This window comes from Pan troglodytes, chromosome 5 (assembly GCF_028858775.2).
Source record: "Pan troglodytes isolate AG18354 chromosome 5, NHGRI_mPanTro3-v2.0_pri, whole genome shotgun sequence".
Taxonomy (NCBI): Eukaryota; Metazoa; Chordata; class Mammalia; order Primates; family Hominidae; genus Pan; species Pan troglodytes.
Window position 1 is genome coordinate 139,452,511 of NC_072403.2, and position 25,230 is coordinate 139,477,740.

The window sequence follows — 25,230 nt, forward strand, 5'->3', positions numbered from 1 at the left end:
CCTATTCCCACTATGAGGGAAAAAGGAATCTGTACAATTGTTGGGAATAGGAGATAAAGGGTCCTAATGGAGTTTTGCGCTATGACTCCTATATTCCACTTCAGCAGGCTAACAAGTGTCCAGTAAAGGTAAACATGAAATAATGCTGGCAAGCTACAAGAGATGTAATTTCTGAATTTCATCACAGTGGGAAAGTCTAAGCCTGAACAAGGAGAAGATATTAAGAAAAATTCTCTGGTAAACCAGCTCCAGGAGAGGAATTTGAGGCCTGTGGTTCACGGAGTATAACCACAGAAACAAAAATTCTCATATCCAGCTCAGTTAGATTAACACAAAACCCTTGTGCTAAAGAAAGATCTAATAGAAGGAAAGATATGCCTGGATCCAAGCAAAAATCTATTTATCTCATTTTCTATTATCTACACAAGGTGTAGATGTTCAACAAAACATTAGGAGGTATATGAAAAGCCTAGGAAACATATTCCCAAGACACAAATGAATTAGCACTAGACTCAAAATATGACATAAGAATTTAAATTTATTATGCTAAAGGCTCCATTTGAAAAGGAGGTCAACACACAAGATCATGTGGGTAGTTTCAGCAAAGTGAGAGAAATTATAAGAAATTAAATAGAAATGCTAGCAATCTAAAGCACAGTAACAGAGATAAAAAATGCCTATGACTGGCTCATTCATAAACTCAACACAGATAAGGCAAAAATGTCATTGAACTTAAAAATAGTTCACTAGAAATTACCAAATATGAAATACAAAGATAAATAAAAAGTAGTATTAAACTAAATGGATTTCTTCTAAAATTACCTCTGTACTTTGAATTTCTCTATAGTAAACTGCAACCTAACTCAGTATACGCGAACTGCAACATAATTTGAGTATTTTCTTTTAACAAGTAGCTGAGTCTCAGCCAATCATCACAGCCAAAATTCAGCCAATTATAGGCTGTCAACTGATCAGACCATGCCCAAATAAGGCAAATGCTGAGCTGGAATCAATCAAGCTGTTTCTGTACATCACATCCTTTTTCTGTCTGTAAATATTACCTGCCCAAGTTGCTGAGTGAAGCTCTCCGAACCTCTCCTGGTTCTGAGTGCTGCCTGATTCATACTTTGCTCAAATAAATTCTGCTAAATTTAATTTGTCAAAAGTTGTTCTTTTAACAGTAGAAATAAAAAACATAACAGAGATAAAAGAATGGGGCAGGAGAATTTTGGAAGAAATAATGACTAAGAGTTTTCCAAAATTAATGACAGATATGAAATCACAAGTCCTGAAGCTCAGAGAACACTAAACAAGATGTATATATAAAGATGATATGGTTATTATATTCAAGCTGCTGAAAGCAAAGGACAGGGAAAATCCTAAAAGTAGAGAGAAGTGGCCAGGCCCAGTGGCTCACGCCTATAAACCCAGCACTTTGGGAGGCTGAGGTGGGTGGATCATGAGGTCAGGAGATCAAGACCATCCTGGCTAACATGGTGAAACCCCGTCTCTACTAAAAATACAAAAAATTAGCTGGGCATGGTGGCGGGCACCTGCAGTCCCAGCTACTCGGCAGGCTGAGGCAGAAGAATAGCAGGAACCCGGCATGAACCCGGGAGGCGGAGCTTGCAGCGAGCCGAGATTGCGCCACTGCACTCCAGCCTGGGTGACACAGCGAGACTCCATCTGAAAAAAAAAAAAAAAAAAAAGAGAGAGAAGGAAAAAAAGACACATTACCTTACCTACAGTGGAAGGAAGGTAAAGAGTATAGCTGACTTCTCACCAGAGACTACGAAATCCAGAAGACCATGAAATGACACCATTAAAATGCTGAAATGACAAAGAAAATGAACAGAATCCTATGAATCCCAGAATTCTGTATCTAGAGAAGATACCTGTAATAAAAATTAAGGGGACATATTTTTTTTCAGGCAAACAAGTACTGAGTGAATTCATTGCCAGCAGAGCTACACTAAAAGAAATATTAAAGGTAATTCTTCAAGTGGGAGAAATACGATACCAGGCAGAAACCTAATCTACGCAAAGAAATAAAGAGCACTGGAAACTGAAAAAATAAAGTTAAGAGAAATGCCTAGAGGAGAAAGTATTTCAAGGAATGTTGTGGATGAGGTGGGGGTTTTAAGGCAGTAGTGGTGAGAGAAGTAGGCCTGAAACTAAGGCTAGATGGTAGTGGTCAAAGTATATTAACAATAATTGATTTTTGCATAAGAGATATATTTACGGTGGATTTTACCTGGCTAAAATATTGCCCTTTGTTGAAAGATTGCATCACTATGGGATTTTTTTCTTAAATTATTCAACTGTACCATACAGATTGTAATTAATATAAGAGACTCCCTTTTAAGGCTTCAGTCTAAGATGTAGTAAACCAATTGATGTACGAAAAGATTATAGCAATGCTTTTAAATAATCCCTAGGCCACTTCTGTTTCAGTGTCAGCAGAATTCTATGGTATAATTATTGCATACTTGTAAAAAAAAAAGCATAATTTTTTTCTGAGGTAAATTTAAGAAAATTGTGATAGATTGAGGGATAGAAGATATAATGAATTCAATAGAAGACAAAACAAATAAAATTGTAGCAGAAAATGGTTTAAATATCTATTGAGAGTCAAACAATAAAAATATAATTAAGAAAATTAAAAAGATTTCAATTAATTTAATTCTAGGTATATTAACATCCTATGAGGATTAGAGATGGTTAGCATTTGGTAACCATTATTAAGTAACACTACTCAATACAAGTACCACAAATAACATTTTTTTTTTTTTTTGAGACCGAGTCTCGCTCTGTCACCCAGGCTGGAGTGCAGTGGTGGGATTTCGGCTCTCTGCAAGCTCGGCCTCCCGGGTTCATGCCCTTCTCCTGCCTCAGCCCCCGGAGTAGCTGGGAGTACAGGGGCTGGCCACCACGCCCGGCTAATTTTTTTGTATTTTTAGTAGAGACTGGGTTTCACCGTGTTAGCCAGGATGGTCTACATCTCCTGACCTCATGATCCGCCCACCTCGGCCTCCCAAAGTGCTGGGATTACAGGTGTGAGCCACCGCGCCTGGCCCATCTCCTCTCTTTATGGATCATTCTTGCTTATAGTCCAGTCTTGCAAGGACTTAACATAATAGGAACCACCTACTGATTTATTTCCCTCACCGTCTCTCACATCTTTCTTTCTCTGCTGAATGAGTTTACACTTAATTCCAAGGGCAATAATTATAATCAAATCCTTGTGTATACATTTGTTGACATTCATACATCTGTGGGTGGATGTTAGAGCCTGAAAGTATTGGGGTTTACGGAAAAATGGCATCAGGAATATTTAGAGACAACAAGTGTATACAACTTTTTTTCAGGAATTTTGCTGCAAAGTGGAGCGGTAAAACACATTTGGAGGGCAAGGACATAGGGTAAACAGCTCTAGGTTTAAGTATACGTAAGAGAGAATTTCTTATTTTTAAAGTTGAATGTTTAAGATATTGGCATGTTTGTATTTTTACTGAGAATGTGAAAAAATGTAGGGTATTGTCTTCTTTTAAAAAATATTTAAATATTTTTAAATGCCTTATTTAAAATGTGAACAAATTCTTCATCCTATATCCCTAGCAGCTACTTTCTTGCTTGTCTCATTTTCAGAGCCAAATTTTTTATTAAATTAATTATATTTTCAGTTTAAGTAATATAGATATATGCATGTGTGTATGTATATATATATATACATAAACATATACACTTACATTTCTTAATGGTTTTCTTGTATCAATATTTTATTTGTTCTTTAGATGCTATCTCTGAATTTCATACTATGAAAGATTTAACACTCTTTCACTACACACTACACTCACACATTTCTTTTTATCCTATATTCCTAGAATTGTTAACTAAAATTTGTGGTGAAATAAATATCTAGTGTTTAATTATTATGGTTATGTAAATATTATTGGCACTGGACCTACACAGCATAATCCTATTTCTTTCTCATGCAAACTTTTTCTTCTTCCTTAAGTTAATAATTGCTTAATTTCTCTTTTTTTTAGTTTTCTCTGTACTGAACACAAATCACTAACTTTTATAGAGCTCTAAAACTTTTTCCAGTATCGTCAAAGTCATCAGGTAATGTATGTTTTATTTAATATTTTTGAAAGTGCTCTTTCTTGAATCCCCCATCCTCATGATCCATAATATGATTGCTCTCTCCATCTCAATCTTCCCTTTATGAATATCATGGGAATTCCCCTCTTTTCTGTTTCACATTTCCTGTTTCTCAAACTCAGTATTTTACCCTTTCTTGGTTTGCCTGTTTATTTGGTAGAACTTATATTCCAGGAGTTTCCAGTGAAAGTTTAAGAGGAAGAACATTTTTGAGATCTTGCATATCAGAAATATTTCTATTTTAGCCCCACACCTGGCAGTTTGGCTGGATATTCAATTCTAGTTCTAGCTAGCTAGTTCTAGCTCCTCAGGATTTTGTAAGTATTGCTTCATTTTCTTCTACCTCCCAGTGCTTTATCTGAAGAGTTCAGTGGATTTCTTACTCATAATCCTTTCAATGTGACATAATTTTCCAGAGAAATTTTGGGGATTGCTATTATAATAAAACTCATAGGAGATACTTGTTTTCTCAATGGTCTCTGCAGAAATTACTCTATCTTTTAGTATTGAGTATTGCTGTGGCAAAATATGAATGACCCTGTTTATTCTGTCTTTGTATGTGACTTGTTTACTTTGCCTGGATTCCATTTACTCTGTCTTCATCTATTATGTTCAGTAATGTCACCAGGATATGCTTCAGTGCAGGTTATTCAGCATCTTTTTTTTTTCTTTTTTTTTTTGCTGCCAATTCAAGAAGTTCTTTATTTCAGGAAATCTTCCTTGCATTTTTTTATTCAACATTTTTTTTACTCTCTTCTTCAGATAGGAAAGAAAAATTATGTGTATTGGTCCTTTCTTTCCCTATGTGTATAAACATTTAAATAATTGTCATGTCTATTTCCAGTATTTATCCTTTTCTATTTCATTTTGAGTGATTTCTTCAGGATAGAATATTAAGTACCTGACATTATTTATATCATTTATAATTGCCACTTTTGTTGTTTCCTGTAACTATTTTATATTCTCTTCATCTCTAGAGCCCTTCAAGTCTATTTATCATCGTTTCTGATAGTTTCAAGTTTTTCAAGAGCTTATATCACTGTTGTGGAACACTTCATCTTAGTGATTTTTATTGTTCATAATTTCTGAGATGATAGGTAATTATTGTCTGAACTCTTTTTCTTTTTTATTAATTTTTATTTATTATTTATTTTTTGTTATACTTTAAGTTCTGGGATACATTCTGTGCAGAATGTGCAGGTTTGTTACATAGGTATACATGGGCCATGGTGGTTTGCTGCACCCATCGGCCCGTCATCTACATTAGGTATTCCTCCTAATGCTATCCCTCCCCTAGCTCTCTACCCGCCGACAGGCCCTGGTGTGTGATGTTCGCCTCCCTGTGCCCCTGTGATCTCATTGTGTCTGAACTCTTTTTCTGTCTTCTAGTACAGTTTCTCTTGTGATATAAATTGTTTGTATTTTGATTGTCTTATTTCCCCATTTTCCCCCAAAATATCTTTTAAGGATATTTTTTCATTTTATTCATATATATTTTCCAATTTCTATTATGACGTATCATTGCTTGCTAAGATTATGGTTATCTTGAATGGGGTCAGTTTAGGAATATCTGAAGAAAGGACACAGGAAGAATGAACTAGTAAAGCCTACAGCATTGATATAAACACAGTTGCCTTAATAAATCTCTATCAAATCTGTACCTACTTTTTCCACAATCATGTCTCTCCTTAACTGTCTGAATCAATATATTTTGAATTTTTTCTGGGTAATTATCAGGATCCAGGTGTTTGGGGCAGCACACAGTAAAACCCCTCATCTCATCAGCTCTTAGTTGTATTATCTGGTGACTTCCCCTTCTTTTCCCTCCTTTACCAAGTTGCACATCTGACAGTGTCCTCTCTCAAAGGGGAAAAATTACAGATAATCAGAGTCACACGTTGGCCTGATTTATCTTTCAATGAAGATTTTAAATCATATCTCTAGTACGATATTTTAAAATCACTTATCTAGTTACATTCCATGTTGTGACTCTAGACCTGACAAAAAGGTAATGCATAACCTGTATTACATCAAGGAATTCAGTAAATATCTTTGTCTTCATGTGTAGCATATTTTATATTATCTGATAAATATGCTTCGTAGTCTGTGATTTTCAAATACATTAATATCCTTGTTCCAAGGAAGATGTCATCTTGGTGGTTTCTTTTTTGCTTTCATTCTCAATATTTCGTCATAAGGAAAAGCGTGAAAATCCTTTTACACTGGAGTAAATAGGAACCACTTTCAGAGAAAACAGTATACCCATCGGATATTTAATCAGGAAAAATATAATTACTCTAATATACTAAAATGTTTGTATAAATACAGGTAATATAACTCCCCAAATTAACTGTAAGATAATACTTCTTCTTAAGTGTCAGCCAGTTAAGTATTTTGGAATATTTGCCAAGAATTTTTTTTATGTTAGGAAAGTTAACCATAGCTTTTCTTTTTGTCAATTTTTTAAAAAGTTTTTAATTCTTACCACTCTACATGTGTGGCCATGAGCTATGTGTTTTGCAAACAAAAGAATCTAAGCTTTTCTACTGTTATTGAGGATGGGAAAAGGAAGAGGATGATGACTGCACTGAACTAATTCAATAATATAACCAAATCATTGATAATTCAAGGTGCATATTAAAAAGAATATAGAAATGGATCAAACATATTCCAGAGTGGTTGTTTAATTTTAATGAAAGGCTTTAAAAATGTTTACATAGTTTTGTACTCTTTTACTCCTTTTGCCTACATCTTCTTATTTAGTTTTTTTCCATTCCTCTGTGTAATAAGAAAGAATGGTTTTACTATTCTCTTTTTGTAGAGGAGCAAATTTAGGGTCCTCAAATTCACATTGCTAGTAACAAGCTTAAGTTGACATTACAGATCCCCTGTCTTCAATCTCCTGACAGTTGCCTCAACAAGGCCATCTAAATATACACTTGCAATCAGCATTCTAGGAAAATGAATAAAATATCTTCAAGTGCCATAAAATGCAGATTTTTTTGAACACAATTTCTTCTCTTAATTAAGTTAAAATTTCCCTGTAATATTATTTGCATTATTATTTTGTGGCACAATACAACATAGCCTACTAGTGCCCTGGCTTTGACATCAGGCAGGCCTGGGATCAAAATTAGGCTTTCTCATCTGGGACCTGTATGTGATTTTGGGTAAGTCCTTAACCCTGATAAGTCTTAGTTTTATTGTTGGTAAATTAGGATACTAATATTTATTTCACATTGATCTTTTCAAGTTTGAGTAATTGTATGTGTGTGACTCAAACATATAATTGTCTATCCAATATCTAATACGAATTATCTTTTCAAATATCCAAACTTACCTTGAAAAGAAGTTATAATTAGTGGATTTAGGAGCAGTAAAACTATTTCTACTTTATAGTTAAGAAAAAATGGGCACAGAAATGTTGAAAGACAAAATTAGAATGTCTGTTCAGATTAGGTTCTCCAAGCAGTACAAATCCATAAAAGAAATATTGCCTTAAGTTAAAATTTTATTTCTTTCATAGAGACAGCAATCAGAAGTAGACAATCTAGAGCTGTAGAGACTAGAAACCAAAAGTCTTCTATTTTATTGTTCTCCTACCTTTTCTTGCTCCTTCATAATCTAAGACAGCATCAGTCTCTAGTTACATTTACATTCCAGCCAGCAGAGGAAGAAATAACAAAGAATAAAGGACAAGGTATAAAGGAGATTCCTTGAAAGCTGCAACTTAACAATTTGGCCACAGCTTTATCACGTAGCTACATCTAGCAGTGAGACTAAATAATATAATCTCTATTCCAGGAAGACTCTGTTGTGCTAAGGATTAAGGGTGTTCTTACAAAGAAATAAGAGAAGAGTGAATATCACGTTATGTAACTATCAGTGCATGCCGTGATATGTTTGATGTTCATTTGAGGTTTATTTGTAAGTGTCTAACTTATTTCCTCTTCTATTAATAATTTTTGCATGAGAAGATCCAGATTCTACTATTGACATTATTTCTTTTATATCCTTAACAAATATCTTTCCGTCAAGATGTGCTCTTACTTTTTTCCCACTGTATATGGGATTCCAATAACTACTCCACTAGTGGATATAGAAGCAATGTCTAGATCTAGTTCCAGTATAGCTCCTCTTTAAATTCTCATTTGTATTTTGGTCTTCATTTAAAATCTTTCTCTAATATAGTTCAATATTTCTGTTTTATTTAACCTGTAACTGGTCACACTATTACATCAATGACTGTGGTGTGTTACTTTAATTTTTGAGGGCTTATAATAATCTTCTAATATCTGTTATGGAAAGTTTCCTTTCACTATTATTATCCATTATTATTAGAGTTTTTGTATTTTCTTCATAATTTATTTTTTAGGCAAATTTTAGACTCAGTCCTAAAAATCTTTCCAGAAAGCACATCTAAAAATCCTGTTAATATTTCTCATTTATTGTACAAATTTATAAATTAACATGTTGATAATGTTGAGTCTATTGAGAAACATTGTGTGACTTTGAAACTGTTCAATTTTTTTGTAGTCTTAGAGATTTTTCCAAACAGATCTACCATAATTATACATTTATATGTTGGCCCTTTTGTTGACAATAAAATGAGGACTTTTCTTCCATTTTCACCTATTATATTTCCCAATTGCTTTTATATATAAAAGCTATTGATTTATATATAGTAATTTAGTTCTTAACCACTTTAGTAAATTTTTTCTTTGTAGTTACCCTTCTAGTTTATTCTCTTATGTTTTCTGAACACTGTCATATCATCTATAAAAGTAAGTACTAGCACATCTTCATTCTCAATTTTATACCTCTAATTTATTTATCTTTACTAACTTTATTGTTTGGTATCCTCAAAGAAAAGTTAAATGATTATAATGCTGGTGGTCATTTTTATTTTATTTCTGACTTTAAAGGGAGTGCTCTTAAGATTTCTCCATTGAGAACAATCTGGCATTTGGTTTTAGAGTAACACATCTTACAGTACATATTCATGTATTTATTCTTATAAACATTTAATATACTTTTAAAATTTCCAGAATGATTGCGTTCTTGATCTATAGTAGCAATTCCTACCATTCCCTTTTATATTAATATATCTGGAAAATTTATTAATTATCAAATGGCTATTGGGTAAATAATATGACAGGAAAAAAGAGTGGAATCATGCTGTAGGATGTTTAATGTGGACCATGCCAGGAACAAGCAGTACCATTGACCTACTATGAAGCATATGGATCTAATTGTGTAAATAATTGAGATTTTCAGATGCATTACCTATTAATAAGGCAAGAATTTTTACTATGTGTGAATAAAACTTCAATAACAGTGGTTGAAACAAGAGAGCGGGGTGTTTCTTGCTCAGGTGAAACTCAGATATAGGAATTCAAGGACATCTCATGGCTCCACAGCCCTCTGGGACTCAAGCCACCTCCAGCTTTGCATTCTGTCGTCCCTAAGATAGTGCCTTGCGTTTAGGGGTCAGAATTGAATTTCAATCATCACATCAATAATCCAAGCCACAACATGGAGGAAGGGAAGAGGAATTGACATATGCCCTTCATTTTAGGACATGTTCCAGAAATTGTGGATACTATTTCTGTTTATGTCTCTGTGGTCCACACTTAGTCACATGGTTGCTTGTGCAAAGCAAATTGGAAATTTAGCCTTAATTCTGGGAGACCATATTCCCAGCTAAAATTCTACGATTCTTTTACTAATAAAGAATGAAAAATAGAAATTAAGAATTAACTAGCAGGTTTTGTTCCAGCAGGCTGACTTTCATTATTGAATTGAGCTAATTAGATATTCTTTAAGCTTCTTTCTTGAAGCAGAACATTGTATTACAACTGGATCACACATATTTTTAGTACACATTTGCAGATTATTATAAATCCTAGTATTTCCATCTCCAGCTATTTAATATTTTCCATGAAATATGTTAAAGTATTTTTATTAGAGGGAAGCATTCTAAAGCCATTTGTGATGTATTTTGTAATCACAATGTAGCCTGGGAAACTTCTGGAAGGTTTTTGTTGATAAATAGTTTTATCTAATACATTATAAACAAGCCTAACCTTGTATTTAGGTTCTGACACAGTATTCTGACACTGAAGAGGCTGGGAAATTTAATTGTCCTAAATGTTAGCTAATACATCAATTTCTTCTACATTTTCACCCTATCCAGGAAAACAAAAAAGCAAAGTGTTGATATACTGTGAGGTTAGCAAATATCATGACTTCCTCTTCCATTCTCCAATAAAAGCCCTGCTACGATCGCAATCCCCAGCTCTGGCACAATGGCTTTTCTTCCTTCCTGGGTTTGTGTACTAGTTGGTTCCTTTTCTGCTTCCTTAGCAGGGACTTCCAATCTCTCAGAGACAGAGCCCCCTCTGTGGAAGGAGAGTCCTGGTCAGCTCAGTGACTACAGGGTGGAGAACAGCATGTACATTATTAATCCCTGGGTATACCTTGAGAGAATGGGGATGTATAAAATCATATTGAATCAGACAGCCAGGTATTTTGCAAAATTTGCACCAGATAATGAACAGAATATTTTATGGGGATTGCCTCTGCAGTATGGCTGGCAATATAGGACAGGTAAGAATGACTCTTGTTTTCATTGTAATGATCTACCGATAGACCTATGAAGTATTTGGGAAATTGGACTCTGTATATACCCTACTATGTTTTTAAAAATTGATTCTTTATCTTGTTCTCTTTTCCCTTATAATCATTGTTTTTCTACCTATCCTTCTCCTTATCCACAAATCCTTCTTTTGTGGGTTGTGTGTTATTATTAGAAGCTTCAATGAGGCATAAGACATAGTTATCAACTGTGAAAAGACATCACATCTCATCTATTGAGCATTTCACAAATATTTGTTGAAATTCTACTAAGTGCCACACTCCTTTCTAAGCAATGAGATGAACAAAACAGTCAAGGGGATATACAAAGTGATGTCCAATTAGTTTGAATTTCTTAAAGTTCTAATTATGATATGAGGTTATAAAGAAGCATCACATTGTTCATGAAGGTCTTTCTCTGTAAAATGTTTGCTTCCTCTTGGAAATAAGGTACCTTACAGTGTATAGACAGAAGTTACATTTTGGGATACAATATGCATGAATTGAAAGATACTTTTGTTCTGGTTGATAGAAGCTCATGAGAAAGAGTGGTGCCTGTTGCCCACTCCCTGCTGATAACACAGCCAATAAAGAAATTATTGTGTGTGAGAGAGAGGTTAAGAAAAGAGCAATTTCATTTGGAAGAAAAACAATGATTATTTTCTAATATTTACATAATGCATATTACAGGTGAAACACCTTTGGTGCTTTTTCTCACCTCACATCACAACCTTATAATGTAGTTAATATTATTATCCCCATGTCATAGATGAGAAAACTAAGGCATTGGAGGTTATTTAGATAAAGTCAAGCTAGTAAGCGGTAGAGCAGGGGTTTGTTTTGACTCTCGACCATCTCTTTTCATCTGTATGCATATTGCTTCATAGTTTCGATTAGAAGGTAGAGGAGGAAATAGAAGAGAGTATCCTTACAAAAGTAAATAATATTTAGGACCTATAACTCAAAAGTAGAAAACTGTGTTGTTGTTAAGGAAAAGGAAAGAAATTAGAAACTAAAAAATAAAAGATAAAAAAGAATGATGGGAATACAAACACATATCATTCAGAAATAAATGCTTTTGTATCTACAAACAAAATCTATGTGGTTAAGCAATAGTTACAGCCAGTTTCAAAATGCGTATAATAAATACGACTGTGCATCCTCTCTCCTCCAGGCAGATTAGCTGATCCAACCCGAAGGACAAACTGTGGCTATGAATCTGGAGATCATATGTGCATCTCTGTGGACAGTTGGTGGGCTGGTATGTTCGTTTAAGTGGCAAAATAGATATTAACCTTTCCTGAAAGAAAGCATTCAAACCTAAAATCTTAGGGACAGAGACAGAACTAAAATAATCCTGTTCCTATTTTAAAAAGGAATCTATTTCACCGTGTACCTTATGGCCTTTAGGTCACATTAAGGGATTTAAGAGCCACAATGTCAATAATGATTCCTTAGGACATATCCAGCTTTTCACAGAAGGACGAAAACAAGGTTCTGCAAAAGCAGTGGCCTCTGAGGGGTCAGCTCTGGTAGTTAGGTGGGAGGTCCAACTGATGACAAAGAATCTCCAGAATAAGGAACGATGAGAAGTGAGACATCAAGACAAATGATGCTTTTTCATTTTGCTCAGACCAGATGTGGTTAATATTGAAACCCATAAACATGCCAGAGATTAATACCTACTGCAATTCATTATTCCAATCAATAATCTCAGGCTTTAATCATATACTTAATGCTAAAATAACCAGAAGGTATTTTCTAATTCTTTCATTTAATTTTATGCTTTAGTAATGAAAACAATTTATACCACAAATCCTTAGAGGTATTTCTCAATAGTTAGAAACACGACCACATTAAATTTCACTTTTTCAGAGCAACACACATCATATGTATCCTTAAGCATTTTCCACTTGCTACCCCTAGTTCTTTTAAAAGACTCGCGAATAGTAGTGGCCACAGATCTAGAATTCAGAGTTTGTTATTCTTAGATCGGTTTAGTAGTTTGGAGGATTAGCCTGCTACACTGTGGCATAGGATTCCATTCACAAATGCCTGTCTAGGATGAAATATTCTACATCACTGATTTCTAGTGGAAATCAGTATAAGCCTAATATCCAACTAATGAAAATGTCTGAGTCTGCTGGAATAGGTGATATATAGGTTAAATTTTTTAAAATGTGAAAATAGTCTTGTTTGATAGTCCAATGGTCTATTGTCAAAACTTACCCAAAATTTGTGCTTTAAAGGATAAAATAAGATAAAAATTTAGTGATATCATGATTACAAATTAAACTTATGTGTATAAAATAGAAAACATTCATTTACCAAAGCTATAATCATGTTAAAATATTTTAGAGAAAAATACAAGTACAATTCACAATAAAACCGTAATGAGAGGTTTTGTACCATTTTGTGGAAAAGTTGATAGCTTTCTTCCATTCTTACTTAATGCTTTGAAAAAATGAATATTATGATATCCATTAAAATTACTTTTTGTTTTAAAATATAGTCAACTACTTTAGCCAATATGTTATATATTTATGACTATAAGGTTATTAACAGAAATGCAATCAAAGTTATATATTTGATCCTTAGGGGGATTTTTGTTCAATATTTTTTTCCTAATGTTTAGCTTTTATCATGTTTCTGGGTCTGTGAATTTTTTTATGACTTATGCCTTCCTTAAAAATATCCTCTTTGAAATTTGTTAGTGCTTGTAGTAATAGTAAATCTTTTGTTCTTACAGATTTGAATTATTTTCTGTCTTCATTACCCTTTCTTGCTGCGGTTGATTCTGGTGTAATGGGGATATCATCAGACCAAGTCAGACTTTTGCCCCCACCCAAGAATGAGAGGAAGTTTTGTTATGATGTTTCTAGCTGTCGTTCATCCTTCCCTGAGACAATGAACAAGTGGAACACCTTTTACCAGGTTCCTTCTTTATACTCTTACGAGATAGGAAGAGAGTTTATTTTGTCATATAATTTCGTCTAGGATTTTTTTGTGCATTACATAATATTTTCCTTAGTATGCAAATGTAAATTGCTATGCATGATATATTAATAGTATATTGTAGAGTGTTATGAGTCATTAACACCTGCTGCCTCAATACAGCATTAACATAAATCTATCCATTCTTATTGCCTCAAATACATTATACAAAAATGGTGAGCATACAGGATATTTTGCTGAATGGTTAATAAGCTATTCTGATTAATTGAGTCTTCATGTCCACTAGGATATTGGAAGAAATTTGACTAAAATCAATGAAGAAAAGATATATTTACTAGTACTTTAGTAGATTATTGCATTAGTTTAGATCTAATGAAACATTTTAAGAAGATATTTTTGTTACTCACGATTTTATGGTAATTTTAACAATGTTAATAGGAAAAAATAAAGGCCTGATCGGTATAAAATATAAACTCTGAAAATACTTGAAGTTCAATACTTATAGATGCATATGCTATTATTAAAACTAATGAATATTTTTGTGTTCTTTAAAGAGTGTTAGGCATTAAGGCCATATACATACTTTTTCTTAGAAATAAAATTCTTCTTTTATGTACAATATTGCTAAAATATATCTGAACATGACTAAATTTCAGGGAGAAGAATTTTATAGTTGCTCAAATATTAATAAATTTGACCTCTTTACCTTAGTATTTGCAGTCACCTTTTAGTAAGTTTGATGATCTGTTGAAGTACTTATGGGCTGCACACACTTCAACCTTGGCAGATAATATCAAAAGTTTTGAAGACAGGTAAGAATGAATCTTTAAAGTATCTCTATTTAATATGATAAATAATTTTGGGCATTATTTATATATTTTTCTTCTTCTTCTAGAGTGTTTTTCAATCTTTATATTAAATAATAAGCCTAACCATTGGAGATTATAGTGGGGATGTGTAAATATTTTAACATGATCAGGCTTAAAAAAGTGTTTTATGAAGAAGGGGAAAATTTTGAGGAAAAAAAGCCTTGCATGAAAAAACAAAAAAAAAGCAACAGACAATACATTTTCCTAAATGTAGAAAACAAAATATAATATAAATATGTAGATGACCTTTATTATTTAATCATAGACACTGTTATAAGAAAAACTATAGATAAGATAAATGTAGCAGAACTCACTTAAGCAATGAATGATTCATTAATCAGCATCATCCTGAACCAGTAGAGGTTCAGAGAGCTTCACCTAGTGATGTGGGCAGGCAGTATTTATAGACAGAAAAAGAAAGTGACATATAGAAACACCTTGATTGGTTACAGCTCAGATTTGCCTCATTTGGACATAGTGTGGTGAGAAATTTGCCTTGTATAGGCATGGTTTGATCAGTTGGCAGCCTGTGATTGGCTGAAGCTCAGCTGCCATGATTGGCTGAGACTCATATTTGTTACAAGAAAATACTCTTAAGTTCGGTTGCAGTTTGTTTACAAACTACATTAAGTTGCAGTTTGCTACATATTGTGGCAATTTTAGGCCAAACTTAATTTAACAATTCCCCACCTTTTGGTCTGCCTCTCAATTTTGAGAGGTTGACCAAAACCTTGGGCATTGACATCACTCTCTGTCACTTTCATCATTGACTTATTTGGTATCAGTATGGAATTCACAGTTCACAAATCAGGACAGTTGACTGATTATTTATGTTCTCTTTATGTTTTCATTATTCTAATTTTAATGAGACCATTTGACATAGAATGAATAGCTGCATAAGAGGATTTAAGACTCTGGGGAGGTTAAGGTGCACCAGGGAAACTATTATGATGGCTGTCAGGAGGCTGATACTAAGAGACAGAAGGAACCTCAATGAATTGAACCAACATAAATCAAATATATAAATAATAAGCCAGAAGAAAAATCTACTTGTTTTAACCAATTGGCTTGTTTGTTGATTTCTTACAACTGAGCTTCTACCCTACCTGATGAATTTACTTAAGTACAGGAGGGAGTGTTAGCTAGTGCACATATTCCTCCCTAAAGGTAGTCCAAAGCAATCCGGTTAACTAATATGCCTTTAGCAAGAAAATCTAAAGAAGTTTGCTGGCCAATTGTAGCCTTTGCAGTAGAGTCAGCTGTAGTAACTAATGTATGAGACGTATTTCTAAGCATAACCTCCTTTACATTTATACAAAGCCAGGGAAGGAATTTTTTACACAACAATACCCATTAAGAAGAATTCATACCTGCTGGTAAATTCCTCTTTATTCCATAGTTCAAATTAAGAGTTGCAGACCAATATCCAGTTTCCAATTAGTTATGGAGTGACAGGAGTACTCTTGGAATCCCTTAATTGTCGGTGGCTCCTTATTTTGTAATTATTGAGACATGGATTTGCCCACATATATGGTTGGTTGTTAAATCCTCCACAAATAAAAATATATTCTGGAAGAACCCTACAGATAGTCTCCTGTGTGAGATGCCTTGTGCGTTATGAGTCAGCATTATGAGTCAGCATTAGTAATATTTGTCTAAGGCCTCATTTTTTAATCATTGTGTGGTTAGAAGATACTAACAACTAAAGGATTAGGGTTATAAATTTGCCTACAAACGTCGAATTATCTTCCTTTTGTTTTTCAAATTCAATTCTGGCTTAATTTAATTACCATACTCCCATTATAGGTTTTGCCTACTGTTAGATTTAAACAGGCAATCTGAATATTTGAATCTAAAAATCTAGCTGTTTAGAAAGAACTAGATATTGCACATGGAATATCAGTGAAATTTCTTACAGGGTGAACCAGAGTATCTCTAAGATCATGTGAGGATTTAGGTTTAACATGACATATGCAATACTCAGTTAAGTTCCATGCAGAAGTAATTGAGTATGAAATCTTCATTATCACATTATATTGCCATGTGTAGACAGAAAAGAAACATGGGCCAAAAAGGAAAAGGAGAAAAGACTTCATGTTGACAGAGGAGAAAAGACTTTATTCATGATCTTGGGAAAGCTGTCTACATCAAGGATGCCATCTTCTTCTGGGGAAAAAAAACGTTCCTAGTAAGCTTTACCTGGAGATCTCCGATGGGTGTACAGTCCCAGGGGTCTGGAGGGGCTCTCTCAAGTTGAGAAATGTGGATCCAAGACTCAAATCCCTGAAGTTGTGCTGCAAAAAAGAGCTTCGTGTGGTACCTTCTGATGGAGTTCAAAGGCAGTCTTTCTTTGGTGTCGTTTCCAAAAGAACTGATCTCTAAGTTCTAGATCATGGAAAATCTGGTTGTTATCAGCTGGTGGGCTGCAATGGGCTTCTTTTATCTGGTGAAAATATGCTTTGGCAAAATGCATTGAAGCCTCATAATTTTGAGTCATATCAGAGTTTAGAAGAACATGAGATATATGAGATTTTATTATTAGAGACATAGTCCTTCCAAAAACTATTTCATAAAGAGTCAATCTGTCTTTTCCTATAGGAGTGGATTTGATTGCTATCAATCAGTAGGACCTTTGACCAATGCAATCCAACAAATTCTATTAACTTTTTCTAATGCCATTTTGTTTGTAATACCTTTTTAAACTGTTTTACAACTTTTCTGGTAAAATGAGTGCCTATATTGCTAGAGATGTTTCCAGGAATGCCCTATAAGGACATTTTCTAATAACCTTTTCACTATTGTTATAGCATTTGCCTTCTCGCATAGAAAAGCACTTATAAAACGAGAAAATATGCACTGAAGGTGGCAATTGAATTAAATATGTCTGTAGGTGTTCAAATGATCCAGCATGTGCCAAAAATATATCACTTGAGGTTTTTATTGCCTTACCAGCATTATCAGTTTAACAAACCAAATATTAGTGATAAGGCATTTCAGAATAGTCACTCCACCAATATTTTCCTCATAGTTTGGATTATTTTATCTCTTCCATGATGAGTATAGAGTTTTTAATAATGGAAGCTTTTAGGACCCAGGAAGGACTAGGAAGCCATCTGTACTTTCCATGAGTCCATATTTAACATTGAATTTATATTTTTTTAAATGTCAGTTTTGGCTGGCACACCCAGCACTTTGGGATGCCAACGCAGGCAGATCGCGAGGTCAGGAGTTCGAGACCAGCCTGGCCAATATGGGAAACGCCGTCTCTAGTAAAAATACAGAAATTAGCCAGGCGTGGTGGTGCAGGCCTGTAGTACCAGCTACTTGGGAGGCTGAGGCAGAAGAATTGCTTGAACCCGGGAGGCAGAGGTTGCAGTGAGCTGAGATTGCACCCCTGAACTCCAGAGATTGGGGACTGGGTGACAGAGTGAGACTCCATCTCCAAAAAAAAAAAAAAAAGTCAGTTTTGTATTTCCAAATCAGGTCAATAGCTTGCTTATTAAATAGGTTATCACAGGTAATTTGACTTGAGTCAATCTCATGATATTTGTTCAAACTGCTTATGTAAACAATTTCAGTTCTGGCTGACATAGCATGAAAATCTGCCAAAGCATTTTCTTAGTAATCAATTAATTCTTGTTCTACTTGATGTTGGGTTAGAAGTTTTATGAATCAATCAATCTCTTCCTAACAGTTCTGGGAACTCTCATTTGGTCCAATGGGATGATCAGATTTCTAGGAATTTCATAAAATTTCTGGAACATATATTAATAACACATCCATACAAATACAACTTAAAGAAGGTTTAACATTACTTATTATTTGACAATGCTTTCCATATTATTTATCAAATAGGCCCAATTACTTTAACATCTCTCTTTTTATAAGGATGGATATCCTTTTGAGATGTCCCAAAGGCCCATCTGCAAAGCCCCAAAATTAATTTGAGGTCAATAAAAATACTTGATTTAGAATTTGATTTTTTGGAAGCTTGCCAAAAATATCAAAGGTTTAAAATACTTGATCAAAATAGGATCACAGATCACTTGGAAATAATAGTCATCCATTTTAATCAGAGTGATAATTTAAAGACTTTAAAGGCAAATACAGAAAAATTACATAGTTATAGAAAAACCTTCGATCTTTTATAGAGAGGACTCAGTTGTTTAAATGATCAAAAAACCTAATGAAGACAACATGAAGCACAGGAAATTATCTTAGTAAAATGTGGAATCTTTGTTTTGTAGGACAATTACTTCAAGGGTAAAGAAAAACTTTTCACAGTGTCATACTAAGAACAGACTAATACTCCAAGAAAACCTTGGCTTAACACAGGGAAACAAATTCTAGTTTTGCATCAGTGTACCTTTGATATTAATACTTGATTTTTAGAAAAACGTATAAATAATTCTCTTCTAATTTTAGCCAACTTGATCAACACAAAATTTTTTTTCACAAGATTTATCTTTCACACACCTTTTATAACTTTCTTATACATTCAGTTTTTGTCCTATACTTCCTCTCTTCTCATTTTGGAACAACCTGTCATTCCATACCCGGATAAAATTTGCTCTTCTGTTTCTTGAACAAAATGAAACATCCTCATATATTATAGCTTTTCTTACCAAAAGCACATTTTACCTGTCTACTTGCATATAGCTTTGTTTTCCTTATTTCTAGTGATTTCAATTATATATAATTAAGAATCTTAACTCATATTAACCTAAATTTCCAGTGAACACTAGGAAACAAGCAATTGTGAACTGTTGTGCCAGTAATCTGTAGACTGATAAATCTATGAATTATACTTTCTAGAAGCATGTGTTTTCTCATGGTAAATTTGTCAGTGTGGCACAAAATATGTTTATTAACAGTCCCAAAAAGCAAAGGAAAAGTCAGGCACACAGACTTTCAGTCAGGCACACTGACAGGAAAAGTCAGGCACACAGACGCTTCGAAGGGTGAGGGGAATGGAATTTATGGGGCAAAAAGGAAAAAGGAAAAATAATTCTCAGCAAACCAAGAGAATCCTGCTAGCAGGTTTCCTACCTCACAGTTTGAACAACAGGCCACCACTCGAGCTGAAGAGAGCAGGCTCCTCCCCTGTGTAAGGTGCAAATTCCCTGTGGCTCCACCCCATGCTGCCAGTGAGCATGCGGGCATGCTCAGACAAGGCCCTGGGCAGGTTTCCTCATCTGCACAAAAGCATCTGAGGTAAACACTTGTGGGGAAGGTTGGAGGATCTCTGGGGACCCCTTTTTATCTGCCTAGGCATTTGGCTGTCTCAACACTATGGTTCCAATAACTTCAAGTCTTTTCTCTTGAGCTCACCCAGTTTTCAGAAGAGACACTTTCAGTCACCTGCTTCAGAAGTGAAGGCCTGGCTCTTAGTATTATTGAAGTCAAGAGAGAAGGAAGAAGCAAGGGGAGAGTGTCTTTGCATTCAGTATATCATTTACACTTATATCCTGTTTCCAAGGTGGTGTTCCTACCTTCAACCATGTTTAGTTCACACAGTTCAAGGACCCTCTGTTCTACCCTTTCCAGGGCAAGGAGTGGCAGTTACCTACTATTTGAAATCTGGAAGGAAATCTTTGTATATGATTGCTTCTTTAAAGTCTTTTAATCTCCCTGATTTTAGCAATCTCCTTTTACCCAGAAGGTATTACTAAGACTTAAATCGAGGAGAATTCTACAAATTATATCAGCATTATTTTTCTATTTTCCTCTCTGTTTACTTAGAATTTAATTTTCTTGATTCTATTAAATCTTTTCAACTAGTTCTTTTCAATTTTCAGCTTCCAAAATCTTGTTGTTCCCCACGTGTTCTGATTTTATTTCTTGTGTCATTTTTATGGAGATTTGTTAGGTTGCAAAAGTACAAGTATTTGTTAAAAACAGCATTTTTACTAAAAAACTCTTTTACCTAAAAATTCCCTTCTATTGTCTCTTTAATTGGGATCAGTTCAGAATATAATAAAATATTGTGTTATGGATAAATTTATATATAGGTGCACTATTAAGAAAGCTAAAAATACATGTTTTCTATTAATTCACCTCACTGAAAGTTTAATAATAGTTCCTCAGGCAATTTGAATATTTTCAAAGGCTTATATTGGCAAAAGGTAAATCTTTTAATATGATTATTTTGGAAGATTTCAAATGCCTGCTTATGTGCTCTGATTTGTTAATCTACCTGTTTATGAGGTCTCTGGTTTGTCAAGGTCTATGAATTCATATTACAAGATTCAAGGCTAATGATTGTTCCTTGAAATGAAGTAATAATGTACAAATTAAGATGTTTTGCTTTGAAGTTCCACAGACCTGAGTTTTAAATCCTGACTCATTTGACCTAGGAGTTCAAACAAGGAGAAACTCAATTTTCTTATTTTTAAAATAGCAATAACAATAGTACATGCCACATAGGGCAATTTTGAGGATTAATTAAGAAATCCATAGGTTATGCTTAACGTACTGCTGGCATATGAGAAATATTCAATATAAAGTATCTATTATCACCATGACAAAAAGCAGTAGTAAAGAACATGGATTGTAAAGGCAAATTGACAGGGTTTAAAACAGGGCCCTGCAATTTACTATGTGTGTGGCCCTGAGTTAAGTTAGCTTTGTTTGAAAGAAAGCAGCCCAATCAACAATCACTAAACCTCAGTGTTGTACAACTGTGTTTATTGCTCAGATGTCTAGGGTTTAGATACGCTGCTCTGCTGATCTTTCCTGGGTTCACTCTCATGTTGGCTGATTTTGGTTGGCTCCAGCAGGGATGACTGGGGAAGCTCAGCTCTGTTCCCCGTCTCATTCTACATCAGACAAGCCTGGTTGTTTTCCATAGTGATGGCAGAATTGCAAGAAAGAATAACCAAATTGTGAAAATGTATTTCAAGTTTATGCTATGTCAAAATCGTTAATATTGTATTTTTTAAGTCAAGTTACGTGACTGAGTCAGGAGTGGGAATTTCTGCCTATCACTTAATTTAGGAAGAACTGGTAATGAAAGTTACATAGCAGAAGACAGAATTGTAGGGATTGGAGAAGAACTGGGGCCATGGTTGCAATCTATTGCATGCTGTGAAACAACCCTAAAAGCTCATCAGTTACTTTCTTTAGGCAAATATATATTAAGGAGTATTTACTTGAGACAGTACTGTATATTTTGTAGCTTGCATATACTCAAATAAAACTCTGTGGCTCTGTATCCTCAGATTGGCTGACTTACGTATGCCTGTGTTTCAACTTTATGTGAATCATTTCAAGTGTACTGTAATTCTTTCTTTGGTGACCACATTCTATCTGATCATTAGGTGAACTGACCAACAAATCATTCAACTGATGCATTTGAAGAGTTTATTATTGAATTTCTTCACTGCTCTTGTGATTTCTGTGTATTGAACTGGTGCACTCATCTCTTCTCTCCCAGTGATTCTGACTTACTTCCAATTTGTTTAGTACATTGTTACTAGACCTCTGTGGCCCTTGCTCAAAATCTTCATGACTTCACATTTCCTTTCATCTTTGCTTGGTAGGTGACTGTAATGTATTAAGGGGCATTGAATCCCGACCAAACACTTCTGTCATCGACAATCCAACTCTGCCCACCCTACCACTTCCAAGTATAGGGCAGGGAGGATCCCACAAGCATAGGAATCAAACAGATAACAGGTATTATCTGGGTTATGTTATAGTTTATTTAATCTCAACAGGCATAATGCAAGTACCTTCTGTTTAATGTATCTTTTCTATGTTGCTGTCAAAATAAAATCAGATAATCGAATTTCTAGACATGATAATAGAATATAACTAGAGAAAAAAATCCTTCAAATATGTGGATGATATAGTGTTATGGGAATATAGAAGAGAAGAAAGTGGTAGATTCCACCTCAGGTGGGCTGGAATGCCCTTCACCTTTGTGAAGAAGGTAATATCTATGATGAGACTTGAAACAGAATGTACCTGCTGAACCACATGGTGAGTACACAATGTCTCAGGGAGAACAAGTCTGTTTGCAAAACTACAAGTTGTTTAGCATGCTTAGACAGCTCATAGAAACAGAAGACATGACTTTTATAGTTCTAAAACTACTGAATATAACTTTAATCTTTCCATTGTAATTATTTGTCCCCATTTCTTAGGAGAAACTAAACTTTCTCACCTGTTATGGGGACAAATAGTTACAGAGGCTTTTCTAATAATTACAGAGTCTTTTCTAACAATTACAGAGGCTTTTTTTCTACCTGAGGCTTCCTGTGATAGAAGAATGCCAATTATTTACAATTTAGATTTAGATATTATTTTCCTAGAAATCTCAATGTTTCTGGGATCCCTGGCTTTAAGAAATCAACAGTTTCACAAAGGATATTTAAGTCTAGCAAAAATTTTGCTTTAGACCTTTGATATTTATCTCTACATTGGCAAAGAGTATGATTTAAAAATGCCTTACTTTTGGTTATTAGGTGGTATTCAAGTATAATGTGCTGAATTAAAGAAGATAAAATGCAATGTAAAATGTAAACAATTAGTGAGATGATTCTTCCTAGATTTAGAATTTTAATGAGCCGTCTTCACACCTCCTGAGGGATGGAATAAAGTCATCACAATATCAAGCCTATTTTCTAAATTATAAAATTATGAATTTAGTTTGTTGGCAAGAATCAATATTTTCTGAAGGCAATGAGCTTGAACTTCTGAGGTGACTAATTATAATTAAATACTTTTCCGTTTGTCTTTTAGATATGATTATTATTCTAAAGCAGAAGCGCATTTTGAGAGAAGTTGGGTACTAGCTGTGGATCATTTAGCTGCAGTCCTCTTTCCTACAACCTTGATTAGATCATATAAGTTCCAGAAGGGCATGCCACCACGAATTCTTCTTAATACTGATGTAGCCCCTTTCATCAGTGACTTCACTGCTTTTCAGAATGTAGTCCTGGTTCTTCTAAATATGCTTGACAATGTGGATAAATCTATAGGTAAGAACCTTAAAAGGATACTTTTAAAAATCAGTATTATGTTGAACAAATAGAGGAAGAAATAATAATTAAATCAGTGATATAAACATTACAGCACTCCAAAAATAAAGTTAAGATTTCCCTATGGGTATCCATTCTATTTCTCTGCAATAATCACTCTTGATATATAGAACCATTTAATGAGCACACATTTTAATCTTCTTACTCATGGTCTGTCCTTTCATCTGGAGACCATGTTGAAACTTGAAGTTGGCAAACCAACTGAAACACTTTTGTTTTGTTCTACATACCGATATATATTCCTTATTTTGCTCATCAGATCATTAAAAAAAAAACTTTCTACTTTGCTCTTATATTTAAAGAAAATGAAGACATTTCAAAAGAAAACCTGCCATGATTAATGAAATTACTAGCAATTTGGCTTACTTGAGTTCCCTTGATCCAATACTATTAGTCATGGAAGAAGGGTTTTATTCTAGCCCTTCAAATGCTGGATCTTCTAGTGAGGTAAAAAAAACAGAGGATTCTTTATCTACCAGTTTGAAAGTGACTATATCATTCCCATTTGCCATACATGCACTGAAGCATTGAGCCAAATTTAAAACGTTTTTCAAAGCAAAAACATCAAGTCTGAAAGATAAAAATGGAGTAAATTAAACATGAATAAATTAAACCTATGTTTAAAAAAAACCTCTGCATCAGTTAGAGTAACAAAAACATCCAAACACTTTATAGACTTCATACAATTGAAGTTTTTCCTTTGGTTCTAGTGCAGCATTCTCTGTCAGTAGGCAGCTTCCCTTCACACAATCAGTAGCAGACCAAGTCTTCTTCATTCTGTGAAAATTTTTCTTGGAGCTTTTTCCCAAAAATGAGTTGATCCAATTTATTCTGTTTAATAGATATATAGTGTTATTATTAGTTATTGCCAATAATATAACAATGACATGTTTAATATATTTTTCTTGCATAATTTATTATTTTATCACCAAATTCATAGAAAGAACGTGAAGTAAAGTTGGTAAGTCAGATATTGCCAAATGGTATTGCCAGTAATGCTATGAATGACATGCCATGCTTACTTTTCTTTGTATAATTTATGATTTTACCACTAAATTAGTAGAAAGGAAATAAAATAAAATTATGAGCCATATATTGCCAAAAGGTACTTTAAAAAATTTGCAAGAGTTTACATGTAATCATTTTGTATCTTTTACAGGTTATCTTTGTACAGAAAAATCTAATGTATATAGAGATCATTCGGAATCTAGCTCTAGAAGTTATGGAAATAACTCCTGAAACATTTAACTTCAAACTTCAGGAAATGATTAATGAATTAAAAATGAAAAACTCGAACTTGACAATCAGTAATTTCAAAAAATTAATGTCATCATGACCATGTAGTTTATTCTTTCTGATATTTTTGATTTATGCTTATTTGTTAAGATCTTGTACATGTATTAAAAACTTAAATTAAATGCATTCAAATTAAAATAATGATTATTTTGCTCATGATTTTAAAATTCATTAATGATTAAAATGTTTAAGATAAAAGGATATTGCATTATGCTACCAAAAAATAACTGAGAAATTAACAAACATATTAAACTTGTGTAGCTCTT

The 25,230-nt window shown here is 33.9% G+C and overlaps 1 protein-coding gene across 2 annotated transcripts; it reads left to right on the forward strand.

Annotated features, from left to right (window-relative positions):
- Window positions 1-1,884: 1,884 nt before the first annotated feature.
- On the forward strand, window positions 1,885-25,230 carry C6H6orf58 (chromosome 6 C6orf58 homolog). 2 transcript variants are annotated; one of them, XM_054686291.2, is made up of 8 exons: window positions 1,885-1,990; window positions 4,050-4,125; window positions 10,531-10,773; window positions 11,975-12,061; window positions 13,550-13,734; window positions 14,467-14,567; window positions 23,370-23,608; window positions 24,828-25,230. In XM_054686291.2, exons 3-8 carry the CDS (start codon window positions 10,617-10,619, stop codon window positions 24,905-24,907), a joined length of 849 nt encoding a protein of 282 aa, XP_054542266.1. In that variant the 5' UTR covers window positions 1,885-1,990; window positions 4,050-4,125; window positions 10,531-10,616; the 3' UTR covers window positions 24,908-25,230. The 2 variants fall into 2 exon arrangements, with proteins under 2 accessions (XP_054542266.1, XP_518733.2); XM_518733.8 differs by lacking the exons at window positions 1,885-1,990; window positions 4,050-4,125 and having other exon boundaries at window positions 10,473-10,773.

What these genes read in the sequence shown, in the direction of transcription:
- C6H6orf58 (XM_518733.8), top strand. Translation starts at nt 10,473, where the DNA reads ATGGCTTTTCTTCCTTCCTGGGTTTGTGTACTAGTTGGTTCCTTTTCT. An exon ending in TGGCTGGCAATATAGGACAG is followed by an intron (nt 10,774 to 11,974) that starts GTAAGAATGACT and finishes TCTCTCCTCCAG; the next exon opens with GCAGATTAGCTGATCCAACC. An exon ending in CAATGTGGATAAATCTATAG is followed by an intron (nt 23,609 to 24,827) that starts GTAAGAACCTTA and finishes TATCTTTTACAG; the next exon opens with GTTATCTTTGTACAGAAAAA.